This window comes from Eufriesea mexicana, unplaced genomic scaffold, assembly GCF_001483705.2.
Source record: "Eufriesea mexicana isolate 0111107269 unplaced genomic scaffold, ASM148370v2 scaffold611, whole genome shotgun sequence".
In the NCBI taxonomy this organism is placed as follows: Eukaryota; Metazoa; Arthropoda; class Insecta; order Hymenoptera; family Apidae; genus Eufriesea; species Eufriesea mexicana.
The window spans coordinates 108,490-125,497 of NW_016908771.1; the positions used below are offsets into that span (position 1 = coordinate 108,490).

General features: G+C 37.9%; 3 protein-coding genes across 5 annotated transcripts in view; 2 read left to right on the top strand and 1 right to left on the bottom strand.

Annotated features, from left to right (window-relative positions):
* Positions 1–1,111, top strand: part of LOC108546157 (dnaJ homolog subfamily B member 12) — a 2,825-nt gene extending 1,714 nt beyond the window's left edge. The window contains exons 6-8 of the mRNA XM_017898097.1: positions 28–143; positions 350–513; positions 670–1,111. Coding sequence (XP_017753586.1) covers positions 28–143; positions 350–513; positions 670–782 — 393 coding nt within the window. The 3' untranslated portion in view covers positions 783–1,111. The remainder of the gene's footprint in view (positions 1–27; positions 144–349; positions 514–669) is intronic.
* A 2,523-nt stretch (positions 1,112–3,634) lies between these two features.
* LOC108546159 (heparan-alpha-glucosaminide N-acetyltransferase) lies at positions 3,635–8,288 on the top strand. Its single transcript, XM_017898103.1, has 12 exons — positions 3,635–3,710; positions 4,556–4,704; positions 5,231–5,364; positions 5,430–5,545; positions 5,815–5,980; positions 6,071–6,275; positions 6,457–6,624; positions 6,782–6,903; positions 6,971–7,131; positions 7,333–7,507; positions 7,579–7,691; positions 8,107–8,288. The coding sequence occupies exons 2-12, from the start codon at positions 4,576–4,578 to the stop codon at positions 8,286–8,288; spliced, it is 1,671 nt and encodes a 556-aa protein (XP_017753592.1). The 5' UTR covers positions 3,635–3,710; positions 4,556–4,575.
* A 435-nt stretch (positions 8,289–8,723) lies between these two features.
* Positions 8,724–17,008, bottom strand: part of LOC108546163 (putative mediator of RNA polymerase II transcription subunit 26) — an 18,203-nt gene continuing 9,918 nt past the window's right edge. Inside the window, exons 6-13 of one of the 3 annotated variants that reach the window (XM_017898110.1) lie at positions 16,524–17,008; positions 16,092–16,426; positions 15,824–16,011; positions 15,631–15,753; positions 15,444–15,500; positions 15,238–15,363; positions 10,941–13,477; positions 8,724–9,082 (exon numbers count right to left, since the gene is read on the bottom strand). In XM_017898110.1, the coding sequence (XP_017753599.1) occupies positions 9,020–9,082; positions 10,941–13,477; positions 15,238–15,363; positions 15,444–15,500; positions 15,631–15,753; positions 15,824–16,011; positions 16,092–16,426; positions 16,524–17,008 (3,914 nt within the window). In that variant the 3' untranslated portion in view covers positions 8,724–9,019. Of the gene's footprint in view, positions 9,083–10,719; positions 13,478–15,237; positions 15,364–15,443; positions 15,501–15,630; positions 15,754–15,823; positions 16,012–16,091; positions 16,427–16,523 lie in introns of those variants that run through there. The other 2 variants (XM_017898109.1, XM_017898108.1) reach the window with 2 other exon arrangements.

The following is a 17,008-nucleotide window of genomic DNA, read 5'->3' on the forward strand; positions in this document are numbered from 1 at the left end:
GTTTATTTTAATGAATATAATTTGTAGCAAGCAAATGGATACACCACATTCTTTCAAATGTTGCCTGTGCTATTATTAATATTGTTAACTATGATGAGCAGTTTCTTTATATCAGATCCTGCATATAGCTTGCATTCTAACGCGTAAGTGTATTTATAACATTATGACAAATATTTATGGCAAATAATGACAAATAAATTAGTTTTATTTAATAACATTATGGGATGTTTCAATTTTATTATTTATTCTTTACTTTCTCAACTCTTATCTTTGATGTATTTTATATTTTGAACGATAGCGATTGATTTGTATGAAAGCGATTATATGCACATTTTAAATTTGTGCGCAGAAAATATTCTGTACTGAGAACAACTCGAGGATTAAAGGTGCCCTATTATGTCAAAGAAAACTTTCATACTGAATATCAAGGCAGTTTACAAAGACTAGAAATTTCAGTTGAAGAAGAGTACCTGATTAAGTTGAGACATGACTGTTTTAGGGAGAAAAATTATAGTAAGTATTTTGTTCGGTATAGCAGACGACTTGTTGTCCCTAGAAATTGTAAAGAAAGGATAGAAATAATAATAAAAATAATAAAAAGGGAGATCTAACTTAATAATCAAGCAGTATACCTTTACATTTTGACTGTATTGTTTCTGTAATCTTTAGAGGAAACACTGATGTGGAAAGCAAGAAATTTTGGAGATCAAGATTTATTTACCAAAGCTAAAAATGTCGAAACACCCTCATGTAAGAAGGTAGAAGCAATGCGAGGAGCATAGCGGCGCCATGCTACTGAATAGAATTTTGTTGTAGATAGATGTATATTGTATTTACACGTGTGTAGTTACTACTGGATAAAATGAAGAATATCAAACATAATATATGTGTGAATATATTATATATTTTCGCATCAAAATTTGTAAATGATATTCTTCTTGGTCCATCATGAATTTTTATATAGGCCATTTAAGCTGTTTGTTCCATACTTAAATTGTAAATGAGTACAGAATTGATTGTAGTAGCATATATGACGAATTCCAGTATATAATATAAATCTGTCATATTTAATTTAATTAGACTAATATTTTGAATTGATTAAACCGAATGGCGTAACTTTGCAAGAACTGTATGCAGATTAATTTATGTGCATTTTTACGTTAGAATTATTTATATTCTATTACTATGACACAAAAAAAGAAAAAGAAAAAAAAGAGCTAAGTGGCATGGTGGCAAATATTAATTTTAAAGATTTTAAAGTATTTCCCATGATTTATAAATATGAACAGAATTTATTTGTTGAACGTTTACTTTAAATCTTGCTGTACTGCTTATTCGATATAACAATAGAACATTAAATTGAAACTTATTCGTCGTTGGTATGTAATGATTTCGACGATTTTAATATGCTGATAAATATACTGTTGTAACATTAAATTTGCTTGTACGTGAAAGAGATCTACGTAACAAAGATTTAGAGAACTCGTTAAATTATATGAAAGTAAGAGAATATATGTTATACAATGTATGCTAAGATAATGAACGTTAGAAAGAAATGAAATTATTGCATGAATTTTTTTTGAACAATAGAAAAGGAGAAAAAATGAAAATTAATTTCAATATTCAAAAAATATATCTATTTGTAAGGCCTAAGTTTTATTCGTAGTAACATCGAAATTGGCGCGAACTTTTTTTTTATAAAAAGGCAATCTATTTCACAGTATTAAGTAATATTGAAGATTATTATAATATATAGAATTATTGATGTTAAAAATTTTATGGATGCAATATTAAACTAGGTATATTCTGTTATTATGAAAATGCATGATACATTGCCAGCAACCAAAGAACTTAGTAGTTGTGACGCATACATATACATATAATATTTTTTACGTATAAAATTAATGTAATTCAAAGTAAAAAAAAGTAAAGCATACATTATGCATGAAGTTATTGTCACTTATAACAGTCATAGCAGGTGATTTCAATTGAGCTACTCTCATGTTATCATATACGTCATCACGTCGTAAATTTTTATATAAACATAAAGTTAAAGAAATAGTAATTTCTAACAAGCTGACTATGTGGTCACATATGTCTGTTGTTATTTATAAATTGTAATGTATACGGTTAACACAAGATAGATGACCAATATACTCATCTTGAAAGAAAAGTTCTCTTGTGTGACATTGAAGTTTCGAAATATTAATTGTTTGTAAATGATCCCAGAACGACTAACTTTCCGAAATTGTAGATTTCGAAGTGTTTATGCGAGCCAGTTCATCGAACTGCACATATCAAATTTGTTTTACGATTTAGCCAGCTCTTATATGTTTAATAGCACTTATTTCTCTGAATCATTACCTGTATGTTATATATGTCAAAGTATTTTAATTAGCTTCAAAATAAAGGTACTTCGAAAATATCATAATCATTACATTACATACAACAAAATACCAAAATCATTTACATTAATCTCCATTTGGAAATATTCGTTTTTTCATATTATGAGGCAATTGTTGAAGTTTAAACAATATTCTTATAAAAATTATTTACTAATAGTTACAAGCAGTTACTATAAAGAAATTAAATTTGAACTATGCTAGAAAGCATACCTTATAATATGTAATTATGATTTACGTATAACAATTTTATATAATTTATAAAAATCGTAATTTTTTAGTCATACCTGATTTTAATTTCACGTCTATAGATATCGCAATATTAATATTGTAAGTAACTCGGGAATAGTAATGAAACTCGAAAATCTCTAAATCACATAATGTAAATGTATTGAAATCTGCGTTTGTCTTTTTATCAACTTATTTACTGATTTATCGATTATATGTATCATTGATTGATATCACGAGTGAATGTTTTTATCAACTATATTTCAAAATTGTGTTTCATAAAGAATATGAGTTTTAAAAGTAATTATAGACTTTATTTTAATATTACTTTTACTTAAAGACATAATGTCTTTAAATTAAAAATTGTTGAATTATTACATAAACTATAAGATTGTTCCCGTTGCACGGATGTAAGATTACTTTTGTTAGATCCTCAAATTAGGTTGTCCGTGTCGAATTTCACCGATTCAAAATCACCTACTTCCGATTTTATAATTCCAAAATCATCTGCCTCACGTTTCGCTATAAATAATTACGTTAGGTAGAAGTAGAAAATGATAAAAACTACAGGTGAAAAATCTACGTTCGTTAATCAACTTATCTTATACAACATCTTATTCCACTTTCAATGAAACCGTATTACGAATTTCCTTATTACCAATCATAATGCAATGGTAATAGAATTTCATAAACTCTTCTACAAGAAATCCCGTTATAGGAAACATCTGTTACAAACAAGAATCACATCGACCTTTACACTGTAAGTGATGAGTGATGACCGGTAAATACGTTCCAAGGCCTGTCAGATGAAAAGTCGGTTTCAGGGTGTCCGATACCGTATGCACGGGATCGCGATAGCTCGGTTAGTCGCCAGGTAAAATTCCTGTTGAATGCCAGGTGAAATGTCAGTCGATGCACCCACGTGATTTGCGGCGAGTTGGTTGGCCGTCTGTCGGTCGGCTCACCATATTAAAAAGCTGTCGCGCCACTCTCGTGCCAACTCGCGCCGATTAAACCACGGACGCGCAATATTTGACAGTGGAAACATTTGTCGTTTGAATATAGATACTTAATAACATAGTAAGTGGCGCTCATTATTGGAAATCATCTTGTTCGTTTCGAGGTTTAGGTACAATACTTTGGGCAGCCATTGCTTCTTATTTTTCGTGATAACGATTAATCGATATTTTCCCCTTTGCGTTCATTCATTCGTAACGTGTGTTTGCTTTCTAATTCTGGGACAACGTTTTGTATCTTGTCCTCCATCTTATTTTCTCGAAATGGGTATCTTTGAAGGAAATTTTGAGGTGTCATGGGACATCTTTAGAAATTTGATTATCTATTGATTAAAATGGGTATTAGTTTAGAAGTCGCAGTTGCTTCGAGTGAAAAGTATGTTTGTGTGTTTTCCAAATCAGAGACCTTGAATAACCTCGACACAACAGGTTACTGGTTTATAACGTGGGATACAGTATTAAGTGAAAGACAACGTTAGAAAAGTGATGGTAGTGTCGGGTCTCATAGAATGTCATCGTTCACGAAAAACACAACCTATATACCGATTCCTCTGAAACTTATCTGTATTTTCATGTAATCAACAATCTTAAATTAACAACCTCGTGTAAGTAACAAATTGTAACCTTCAAATAACATTATTATTTATATAAAGCAAAAATTGGAACTAGAAATAAAAATTCCTTAGATTCAAGTAGAAGTTCAAATTTCTACGATCGGATAAATCTCTGCCGTGAAAGGCAGGAAAGCATGCGGCACAAATTGGATTTTTAGTACGCCACTTCTCAGGGCCCGCTGTACATAGAATTTCCGTGTGACCATTTCTCTTAAATTAAGGATGCGTGCTAAGTCTTTGGCCGTCAGTTGAATCCTCGCGCGACCTTTAAAGCGTGTATTACCATTTCTTGCAGCATTTGCTCTGTAGTGAGACATGGAGACGACGGACGAGTGGTTCTGCGACCAAGAGATCCTCGGCTACGATGAAGCCTGCGTCAATCTGCGCACGGACGACGAGAATTTGAATGCTTGGCTCTACCTGCTCTCGGCTGATTGCGCGCTGGTGAGTCACGCAAGGATATGTTCTTTTCATGTACAGTACCGTTTCCCACGAATCTTCCAAGAATTTTGATGTCTCTTATAATCATCATGGAAATTTCGGCACACGTTGAAAATAAACATCTTATTTTTTTCGCATATTTCGATTCTCGATTTTAGGGAAAATCGTAATATTACGAATAAAATGTGTCATTGGCGTGGTGTTTAAATTGTAGAAGATGTATTAATCTGCGTGTCTGAAAAAATTCTAAACGGCTTCTTAAGCATCTGCGCATCACGATTGTACAGTATAGTTTTACAAGAAAATTTATTTTCAAATTAAATTTAATATTGTATTAAATTTTTATTTATTTATCGCACCAATTTGATTATTATCGCCAAAACTGTGTATAGTGTATATAGTACATTGTACTTTAGTCGATAGTGTATATAATATTTATTATGTATCAGGTATGATAATATTAATTAATATTCCTCGCGGAGATTTCTGACAAAATTTAGCCACGTTAAATTGAATAATTTTTTTGCAGTGTCCATATACGAGGATCAAGCAGATCGTAGCAAATTGGAATTCCAGTGTGACGATCGATACTGTCAGATCTACGACCTTTAGGATCTTGGACGCCGAGTATCCCAGCGATTTCATATCCGCTAAAAATACCAGGTACATTAAATCGTAAAGGTAACGGCATTCAGATATATACGATTTACATATCTTTCGCATTTCAGCAACGTGATCTGCGAGCTGACACCGAATCTTGGCCAATTCGGTGTTTATGAGCTTTCCATACAAAATCGAAGTTGCAATATAAAAGTTTTGAACGGGCCAACTTACCCTTACACAGGCAAGATTATATTTAGTTATACGAAATTTTTAACTAGTCTTTAAATTTAATGCATCAATCAAATTTGTCGCGAAAAGTAAATAATATTCACAAATATTTGCTAGATATAGATAACAATTGTCTGAAGTCGAAAATAATTAATTGACATCAATAATAATGTTCAAAATAATCTCGAGCTTGATTGCAAAATAGATAGCATTTGATGTTTGTAAAAGATTATATATTAAAAAGTCACGTTCAACGTTGAGTGTAAACTGTATTTTTTCCAGAGCTGTTCGTCATTTTTGGAGTGTTGATACTCGTTCTGTTAGGTTTATCTGGCCTGAAATCGTTATGGCACGTATGCAGGAAGAAGTGCATGAAACACCAAATGAACGATGCCGTCACGAAGTATCCCTCAAAACGCAGAGTGAAGGCGATCGATACTGTTCGAGGGTAGATTGTTCAAACAAACACTTGTTATTTATTTATCGTATATAAATGTATTTCTTGAAATGTATACTAAAAGAAATTTTAATCTTGCAGGGCGAGTACATTGTTAATGATATTTATGAACGGTGGATCTGGTGGCTATAAAATTCTTGGCCATGCAACTTGGAATGGACTGCTACCAGGGGATTTGCAGTTCCCTTGTTTCATATGGATCACGGGAATATGTATCCCCATAGCAATGTCTAGTCAGATGAAGCGCATGACACCGAAATATACAATATTGTACGGAATCGTTAAGGTGACTAGCGATTTAATCAATAGTAAAGAATTCATATAATTATTTCTTTTTGAAATGCTGAAAAATTTTATATATATATATATCATATAATTGGAGCACCCCATGTATATATCAAATAATGCATAAATTTTTAACAAAGTTTCCAAAAAATAACTTCAGTTAATTTCTGTACTAATCACAGAGGAGTTTCCTTCTGTTTCTAATTGGAGTGTCTCTCAACACGGTGAGTACAGGACCTCAATTAGAAACTATCCGTATATTCGGAGTTCTCCAACGATTTAGTGTAGGTTACTTCGTTGTCGCCCTTTTGCACTTCATTTTGATGTCGAAGAAACCAAGCAAGGTACAGGTAAGTGTGTACATACAGGGTATTTCATGATATATAAAATTGCTTTCGAATTGAAAGATTCATTTAAAATTGTACTAAACAAATTTCTATTATGAAATACCCTGTATATATCTTTCGATGAAGATCAACTGTAAAGGTTTTTATTTTTCATTCGTAGTCTCCGATGTTACGAGGAGTGCAAGACTTTCTTCTACTTCTTCCTCAGTGGTGCGCGATACTCGCAATCGTGGCCGCTCACAGTGTCATCACATTCTGCTTGAACGTACCCGGATGTCCCACGTATGTACGTATAGATCAATGAATGATATTAGTCCCTTTGCAAACGCATCAAAGCGATTACTCTTAGTGGATACCTTGGTCCTGGTGGTCTTCACGATAACGCGAAATATTTTGACTGCGTGGGAGGAGCAGCAGGCTACATAGACAGAATGATACTGAAAGAACCTCATTTGTATAATTCAGCCACGGTTTATAAATCTGGACCATTCGACCCTGAAGGAATCTTAGGTATACTGTATTCGATTATGTCATTTTAAAAATTCATTAGCAGAAATTCTGACTGAAATAATGCAGTTCACATTCAAATTAACGTTGTTGCAATTTTTCTCATGAACTCTGTCCAAATTTCATAAATTCAATGCCAGAAACGTCTTTCTTTTCATCTCTTCTAAATCGTTATTCATTATTGACACTACTTCGATCATTAAGGTTGCCTCACGACGATATTCCAAATTTTCCTTGGTTTACACGCTGGCGTAATCATGATGACTTACAAAGACTGGAAAGAACGTGTAATTAGGTGGTTGGCATGGGCTGCGATTTTTGGTTGTATAGGGTGTATCCTCCACTTCACTAACGTGATTCCCGTGAACAAAAAGTTATGGTACGTCTCCAAAAATGGATACCATCGTAGTAATTGCATCATGTAAAAAAATGGTATATATATGCATACAGGTCACTGTCATTCGTATTCGTGACTACATCTTTCTCTTTGGCCTTCCTCTCCGCTTGCTACTTGCTCGTGGACGTCGCCAAGGTCTGGAACGGTGGTCCTTTTCGTATCCCTGGTATGCTCGACTTTCACGTGATTATGCAACGCGACTGCTGAACAGGTTGCGCGTAAAATCGATTTAAGACCTGTTTGCACAGTTAATGCTACTGGAAAAACTTTGTAATCGTAATTTACTTAAATTTTACCGTTTTCAACATGCCTTTTTATACGGTTCACGGCCTGTTAGTTTGGCAGGTACAGTGACTGGCATATTTGAGATAAGAATATTGTGACTGAATTTTATTTAAAACGTAACATTGCTATAAAATCGGAACTGGTTTTAGATATTTACTCTTTATTTACAATTTAATACGGTATGAAATCGTCGAAAAAATATCACCAAGAGAGATGTGTTGTGTGCAACAGGTTCGTGTTTCCAAAGTTCTGTAGAACAATTCTGAGAATGATTATATCTCTCTGTTTATTTGTAGGAATGAACGGTTTATTGTTGTACGTTGGCCACATACTGTGTTACCAAAATTTTCCATCCCATTGGAGCATCGGAAGTATGGACAGTCGTGCGTTGCGTTTATTCGAGGACATTTGGGGCGTCGGTTTATGGACTATCGTCGCCTACGTCATGCACAAAAAACGCATTTACATCACCCTTTGATAATCCATTTTTCACATGTAACGGAGTGACTATTGTAAACTATACCTTAAAGAAAGGGTCTAAAGGTTACTATTTTTCCATCTTTCGTTTATTTAGTTTTACATCTAAGATTATTCTTAGTGGCTTTTTTATTTAGTTTTACTTCGATGAATAATGATGATCGGAGGTTGTTACGAACGGTAATAAAGATAAAGAAGGATAGACTAATTCGAAATGAAGATTAATGTAAACTTTACAAATAATTTATTTTACACAACTTACATAAATATAGCACAATGACAGATCGAGGTAACGTGACGGTATCGATAAAAATACACTTCGCGTGGATCCCTTTCCTCTCGAACGAGAATGGGAACAGGGAATCACCACAAGCAGATATCGACTCTTTTCTTGCAATTTAGAAGTCGAAAATCGGTTGCATGATTCGATAGTGAATATCGTTAGCCGTCGATCGTTCGAACGATCGATAATTTACTCCCTAAGGATCTTCATCCCCTAGCAATGTGCACACACTGTGAGATTAGGAGGGAGGAAGAAGAAGGAATAAAATAAAGAAAATGGCGGAAGGGACAAGACGAAACCTATACGGGCAACAAATACGATGGGGTGACGTGAAAAGTTCTTAGGAAAAAGTCCTGCGGCATCGTTGGTCGTCGTGTTAAACGAACCGCTACGAATCATCGTAAACAAAATAAAAAGTAAAAAAAAAAAAAAGAAGAAAAGAAAACACACTAGCAATGCCATGTTTGTGAAGGAGGCACCCGTCCTTGCTCAGTAATCCGTTGCATCTGGACCTAAAAATCGAGAGAAACGATATTATTAACACTCCATAATTATTCTACGCATTGATGACAACAAAAAATAAAAAATAAAAAAAATAAAAAAGAAAATGCTGCCCCTACTAATAGTAAATCGAATAATGGCGAGCAAGTCAAAACGGTGAACACTGTCGCGCTATGATTTTTCTATAGAATAATTATTCTTTATGCAGAAAGGATTCAGCGCTGTTGACTTCTATGAAATAATTTCTTCTGGTCTATAGTTCGTTCAAAATTTATTGGCTACTCGAGGTCACTGAAAGACAGTCCCCTACCTTTCCTCTGTTCAACGCTAGCGACACTAGGGAGGGGGAAGCGGCCTTGAGCCACCAGTTAAGTTTGAACAGACTATAACAGTGATAGTTACAACAGTAGCGAAACGTAGATTGCACGAGCAATAACTCTATATGTAATATCAAGCTAATCAAAGCAATGGACTATGTTAACGTACAGTTTATCTAAAGCGTGGATTATTTCGGTAAATAGCCATTACCGATCAACCGATTATCGATCATCGAGGTTTTAAACGAATTCATAACTCGTTCTAGCCGATTTGACAAATCCAAACAATCGTCACGATTCGATCAATCGCGAGTGAAACACCGAGCTGCTAATTGATGGCATAAATGAAACAGCAGTGCAAACGCATTGTGCATGCATGCATTATTCACATCGCAAGGTTACGATCGATTACACAGTCGAGCATGCACGACATCATTTTTTAACTCATAACATATACGGTCCTGGAACAAATCACGAAATAATCCTATTTAAAACGATCCTGTAACTATCAAGAATCGATCGAGAAAAGTTACACTATTCTCGTTTCGGGTATCGCTCGAACTTTTGGACTCTGAAATGAAACATGAAATAAACATGATAAAACGTGTACACGGGTTTGTAAATTGTTTATAAGGAACAATACTGCGAGAAGATCGCTGTGAACAATGATTTCTCGCCGGTCTGATTCGTTATCGATCGATGATGCTATCGGCTTCAGAAAACGAAGAAGATGGAGCGCTGTAATTTGTCTATTCGCGAAATCGTTCTCGACAGGGCAAAGGAAAAACAATAAAAATGAAAACAAGACAAAACATACGAAGCGTGAACATCGACTCAAGAGGGAACACAAACTGGAATCGCATCGTTTCGCTGGTTAGTGACAAATCTCAGCAAAGAGCAAACAAAAAGAAAAATAAAAGGAAAACAAAACTCCGGGTCACGGCTGACAGGATTGATCCGTTCGCGGAGTGAAGATAAATTTAAGAGAGAAAGAATGAATAAAAAAAATAAAGAACGATAAATAAAAACGATCATCCGTGTACAGGATCGATGCTCGTTCGAGAGCAACGCAAACGAAAGATGCGAGTAAAGTAGAAAATATAGAAGAGACAGAGACAATAACAAAAGAGAAAAAATAGAAAAAAAAACACTAGAACGATAGAAGAGAACGAGAACAAAAAAATAAAAAAAATAAATAAATAAACAAAATGTACAAAAAAAAAAATCAGGAAGAAAATGCGAATAGATGAATATATGGAAACGATATGTACCGATAGAAAAAAAAACCACGTAGCCTGTAGCCCCCCGGGCATAGTCAGCCCAGTCTTGCGAATCTAGAGAAAAGTTGCGCGAGGCTCGTCCGTGGACCGGTTGCTCGCGGCCAAACGCGGCCTCATTCTGCCCCGGGCCATCAGCAATGGTCGCTTTTTAGGTTAACTTGGATGGACGAGGGATTCGGCGAGGAAGATACCACGGAATCGGTCTGTTTGTTCGTTCGCAACGTCTGTGGCACGCTTTTAGTACTTTTAATCCGTGGACAGAGCACGTTCACCTTGTACGACCATAGGGGCCTTCTACTTTCGAGGACCTTGAAGGCCAACGATGGCACCACATCGTGATCCAATACAGATGTTGGAGAGTTTGGCGTTTTCCATGCTTGATAGTACGGATCCTCCTTACAGGATATTCGATCTTGTCGAGTTAGGGGGTGGCTTTGACGGTACGCGTCGCCATTTTGATCCGGTACCCTCGAGTTCTCCGCATCGTGCAGTCTTCTCCATGATTGTTCACAGATGGGTGAATATTCCGGAGAAGTTACGCCACTGGAGTAATTGGAACAGTAATTTTCGTCGTAGTTGAACGCGTTGTTCTTGAGAGGCAGACTGAGATACTCTCTCGTTGAAGATTCATCGATTTTCTCTGCCCCTTCTGGAAGGATCGAGTCGTCGTTCAGAAGTCTGAACAACCTCGAGTGTGTTTGGGTTCTCTGATATTTCCTCATGTTCTTGGACGAGGTGCACTCGGAATCTGTGTCCACTTCGGAGATCATGCGACTCATGTCGGAAGTGACGCCACTGTCCTCGTCATCGGTCTCTTCCCGGGAATTCTGCACGCTCAACAGGTGCTTCGACTCCTTTCCTGTTTTCTCTTCGACATCTTCTTCGTTTCTACTTTTCTTCGAAGTGTCGATATTCTCCTGCGACGTACCGTCTCGTTCTATTTTCGAATCCGTGTTTGCGAACTTGTCAGAAGGTTCATTGTTCGATTCATCTGCCCAGTTGTACTCCGAGACGATCACTTCCGGCTTCAGGATGTTCCTATTGAAATCGTGCATTTCTGAACCGGTTTCCTTCACCGTTGCAATGTAAGTGAAATTACCTTCTTTGTTCGAGGACTCTCTGCTCGCTGAATCATCGTTATTTTTCACATTCGTTTCAATCACGCGTTCTTCCTGGTCTTTGCTCGTCCTGTCTTCCTCCTTCTTCATACTCGTCTTCCTCCTAATCGTGAACTCAGTTTCCACCGTCTCCTCGCAGTTGATTTTACTGAATCTGGTTGGTATTTTTCTCAGAGTGAAGTTCACATGAGGCACCACAGGGTCTTCGTTTTCTTTTATCTTATTTTCCACTGGTTCTGTCTTCGTCTTTTCGTTAGAATGATCCTTCCCCTTTCGTCTGCCATTAGAACCTTCTTTCTTAACTATAAAATCGACGCTAGTATCATTCTTCACAAGGAAGTTCGCCGAAACGTCATTAGACTTTCCCAAATGGGTTTTGTTTTCTTGAATCTTCAGCTTTCGACTCTCTTCCTTGTTGTAACCCCTGTCAGGCTTGATCGTACTGTCTCCTACGATTACGGTGGTCACATCCTCGTTGTTCTCAGATACGGAAAATTTGAACCTCAATGGCAGACTCACGCTGACTGTCGGGGCGTCAGAATCGTCGGGGGGATCGTCGGTAGCTTCGAAAGGTGTCTCGTTCCAATCTTTAAGGCTTCTAAACTGTGGTGGTCTGGGACTCTCAGAGTCTGGACGTTCGACGTCCTCGTAGATCACGCTCAACTGATGAGGAAACGTGTTGGTGTCTGACTTTTCAACCTCTTTATCCATCTGTTCCTCTGGTTCAGAATCGGTGCTGTTCTTGGGAGACCCTGACCCTTGTCCCTCGTTACAGGAGTCCTTACTCGAAGAGTCTCTAGTTGAATCCCTTTCGTTATTCTTCTCCAGTCTGCCATGAGGATTCAGGCCTGTAGAATAAGCTAAATAGGAGTCAGAGTCGTCGCTATCGGAAGAAGAGTCATCGGAATTGCTATCGCTGCTGCTCTTTGACGATTCTAGCATAGACTCGTTGTCAGATTCAGAATCAGTGGAATCGCTGGAGTCACTGGTGTCGATGTAGGTGTAGTTTGGAACAGTCACATTGAGGCTTCCATTGGAACATGGTTTCGTCTCTGGTCTCTCTGACTCCTGGTCGTCTTCGCCTTCCTCTAGTTCAATTATTTCAACTATTTCATCAGGAATCTCCTCCTCGTCGGTGATATTCATCGCGGTGGTACAGTCGCTATCTTTGCTATTGTTACTCGCAGTTCGTGACATGCTATTCGCTTTCTCCCACTGTGGCAGACCGTTCGAGTCCTCGTTCTCCATTGGAACTTTATTCCCGTTATTCTCTTGAATATTATCTGGCATATCTGGAATATTCGTCGTTGGATGAATTTTTGGTATTACTACCCCGCAATTGACTTGTTCACAATTGTGATTACAGCTAGTACTACTGTGTGGAGGAATAGGAAGAATGTAAGGTGAATAAACACCTGGATACGCGCTTTTACCACTTACTGGATCATACTGAGGGTAAGGTGGGTAACCCTGATTGTAGATGGGGAAGTATACGTAGGCAGTGTTATCTGGATGATAGGGGTAAGAGTCGTTCGCGACACCAGGATATGGAAGAGGGTAGTAGCCCCACCAACCACTGTCGGGGGTCCAAAATGGCGGTGGACAGGGAGAAAGGAAGACACCCTGCTGATTGCCCGGCACGTTATTCTCTGTTTGGCAGTGGTAATCTGCTTGACGATTTTCTTGCGTGGCTACAACAAACAGCACAATGCATTCAGACAAGAAGTTCAACTGTTCCCATTGGGGTGTGGTGTGGTCTTGCGTTTCTTCCATTTCTTTTTGGCTTTTCTCATTTTTTATCTTTTTCTTTCCCACGCACCTTGTTTCTGTTTCTCTTAGGTACTCTGCACGCGAATATCTTTTTACATTAGGCGATGGAGGAACGGGCAATAGACATTTACTTCGAGCACCAATTTTAAATATTACAGACTCTGTAGAATTTTTACGTTAATCGAGATACGAATTGCGCTTTGACAATTGAAACTGATTTGTATTTGTTAAACGTTATGGGCAGAGCGGAAAGATACAAGATTAGATAAGAGTTGCAGTTCTTGGTAAAACGTCCGTGTACTTGTGCGCACACAAGTCGCTTCTTTGTGGAGTAATTATTAAGAAAGACGAGAATGTTTTGAACCAATCCCGGCGCGATAACTGAGGAATGCGAGTTCTGTTTAAAGTAGTTTAGTGACACTTGTACCATTATTTGCGAAAATATGTTTCACTATCAGGAAGATATCGAGGCTCTTTGTTGTTGAATACGTATATTTAAATTTCGCCAAACGAAATAAATGTCTAACGCGAACGATCCTCCGTTGGCTTTGAAAAATCGACGGACAAGCGAGGTGCCACGAGATTGGAGCGATTTTTTACGGCAAGGATAAGCGACGAGTGTAGTCACGAACGGCTACGAAAAAAGAGAGAGAAAGAGAGAGAGAAAAAAACGAGACGTGTGATCCTGTGTTCAAAGGAAACGATCGAAAATTGTCGTGAACGCAAAACCAGCTCGTCGATGATCTTCGACGGGACTCAAGCGACCATTACGTTCGAATAGGAAGACATGCTCGTACGATATTCTGGACATATGAATCGTCAGAGTCCAAAATATTCGTAGTCCGGTTACATGCAAATGATCACTTGTAGTTGTATTAAATCCCAGCGAGAATTAAACACGTGTGAAATCGATTAATAGAACATGCAACATTCCCGGTTAAGTTACCCAAGTCCATATCGTAGCTTGCCATACTTTCCGTGTATTAATTTTCAGAGTGGAGAGACTATATTAACGTAGATAGATCGGCTTGTTCGTTACGACGATAATCGGGCGACTTTTATAAGGAACAGTTACTACTACGATACTACTCGAAGTAGACGAATAATTCACCTACCATGCACAGTTTTCGTTACGTTTCGAAACTACTCGTATTTAAAGACCATCTCAACAGAAATCACAACTTTCATTCGACGAAATATATTTATCGTTGCTCGATGATCGGTGCATCAATCGTTAAATACATAGGAACGTCCAGAATGGGCATCGTGACAATTTGATAATGTACTTTTTCTCTTGCAATGATTCTTGGGAAGAATTAATATCAACGATATGTAATGGGAGGACAGGGCTTAATCGAGCTGAATAATACCAAGGAATTTTCGTTATTCCTGTGAACACAGGATTCGGGAATGTTCCAGCGACGGCACGCAATCGTTACTTCAAGTTTTAATCATCCATTAGAAATGTAAAGACGCTTGTCACTGAACATTAATGTACAAAGGTCAATAGAAGCTTGTTGCGATTAATTCATCATGAACGAGTAGCGTGTTCCTGCATGAATTATGAACGTGTTGTACGCGTTTCCTTTCTTCTTTTTGTCTTTTTCTTTTGGTTTAGAGAAAGATATTAAAGATTTTTATGCTCGGTGATTTTGATGAAGATTTGCCGATCGACACTCACCGACGCTCTCCGGCGCTGTCATCGCTTGTAATATCCTGAACGATCTGGAAGGAATCGCGCTGCCCATGTACTTCTTTGGCTCTGGAACCTGCTGCTCGCTCGGTGGTAGGTTTGCCTGCATTTCTTCTGCAAACATTACGTTTACCGTGAGAAATTCATTATTCAAAATCAGCCAGGACTCGGAAAACGATGACTGGTTTAATTACCAAAAGTCTTTGAATTCCTGTTCTGTTTCTTGTTTATGGCGGATGGTGGTCGTGGCGCTGTAACATACGATTTTAGTGCGTTTTATCTTACTATTCAAAGTGATTTATTATTATCTAGTGTTTTTGCTATTGGGAGTATGTTAACTATTTAGAATTTACATTTGTGTAATCAAAATACAAGACTTACTCGTGTTGACGGGAACATCACCAGCATCCGTCATAGTTTGAAGGTAACGGAAAGCTCGAGATGGTATGGCTCCACCACGGTATCTCGGATCTTCCTCGTGATGAAGGGAACAATCATTGTCGACTGTAAAAATAAAGAGAGAAAATAAGAAAGAAGGTAATTATCGAATAATCGAATAAAGTTTGTAGAGTACCTTGTTCTTTGAATTTATTCATCAAAATTCTGTCGTCTTCCGTCAATTGGAGTTTACGTAGCTGTTCGGTATCTACGTCGTTCGCTGTATCCGTGTCTGTGATTTTCTGGAGAACTCTAAACGATCGAGATTGAACTGGACCGGAATCCGACTGCTGAACTTGCACGGGTATGATACGTTGTGATACCCTAATGATCAGGTAACGATTGAATCAAACTTTATATCTGTGATCGATATACTTACATAATGTCTTTCAATATAAACTTACACTTTCACATTTTGATTTTCATTGGGCGCATTATTCCTAACAATTGGTTGGGAGTACGAAGTATTCGAAGTAGCTACTGCAGTAGGCTTCTTATCACTACCCTCGATCATGATAGGTATAATGAATGCACCACCCGTTGTTTGCTGAGGCTGTGGATGCGCCTGATTCTGGACTTGGATCTGGACTTGGTTCTGAACCTGGTTCTGGACCTGGTTGTGGACTTGATTCTGTGCAGATGGCTGCCCCCACCGCTGTTGATGATGCGGACTAGGTTGTTTGAATTGATGATGACCCGGCTCTGGTTTCACGTCGAACACAGACGGCCTATCCTCGATCTGAATACAAACGGTGAAGGTAAGTTACGGCAGTCAGCGAGATCGTAAAGATACTTCCTTCAAATAACACCTACATTGGATGATAATAAACACTTACGCGAATTGGTATCATACGTTCTTGGTGTTGCATTTGAGGATTAGCCTGTTGTGTCATGGAGGGACTAGAGAACGGACGTTTCTGTTGCTGATTGAACTGCTGAGGCTGTGATTGTTGGTACTGATATTGTTGAGGTTGTTGCTGAATTTGAGGAGATCTTTGTTGAGTTGGTTGCGGTGGCTGAGATTGTGGCCTCTGCTGAGCTGGTTGTTGTTTCTGCTGAGTTTGTTGCCGTTGCGGCGATGGCTGCTGCTGCTGCTGCGTTTGCTGAATTGAAGACGCGTAAATCGGTGGTGACGTCGGGCTATCAGGTGACGATGAGCTCTGCTTATTCACGCTTGAACGTTTCGCCCACTCGGGCAATTCCTCTTGTGGCTTGTTCTTATTCTGAAGCCACGGCGTTGGTGCTTTTGTCAGGGTCACCTGAGTCGGAGTGCTCGGAGTGCTAGGAGTGCTCGGACTCTCGGGGGTGTTCGGCTGAACCG

What these genes read in the sequence shown, in the direction of transcription:
- LOC108546159 (XM_017898103.1), top strand. Translation starts at nt 4,576, where the DNA reads ATGGAGACGACGGACGAGTGGTTCTGCGACCAAGAGATCCTCGGCTAC. An exon ending in ATATCCGCTAAAAATACCAG is followed by an intron (nt 5,365 to 5,429) that starts GTACATTAAATC and finishes TTCGCATTTCAG; the next exon opens with CAACGTGATCTGCGAGCTGA. An exon ending in TATTGTACGGAATCGTTAAG is followed by an intron (nt 6,276 to 6,456) that starts GTGACTAGCGAT and finishes TACTAATCACAG; the next exon opens with AGGAGTTTCCTTCTGTTTCT.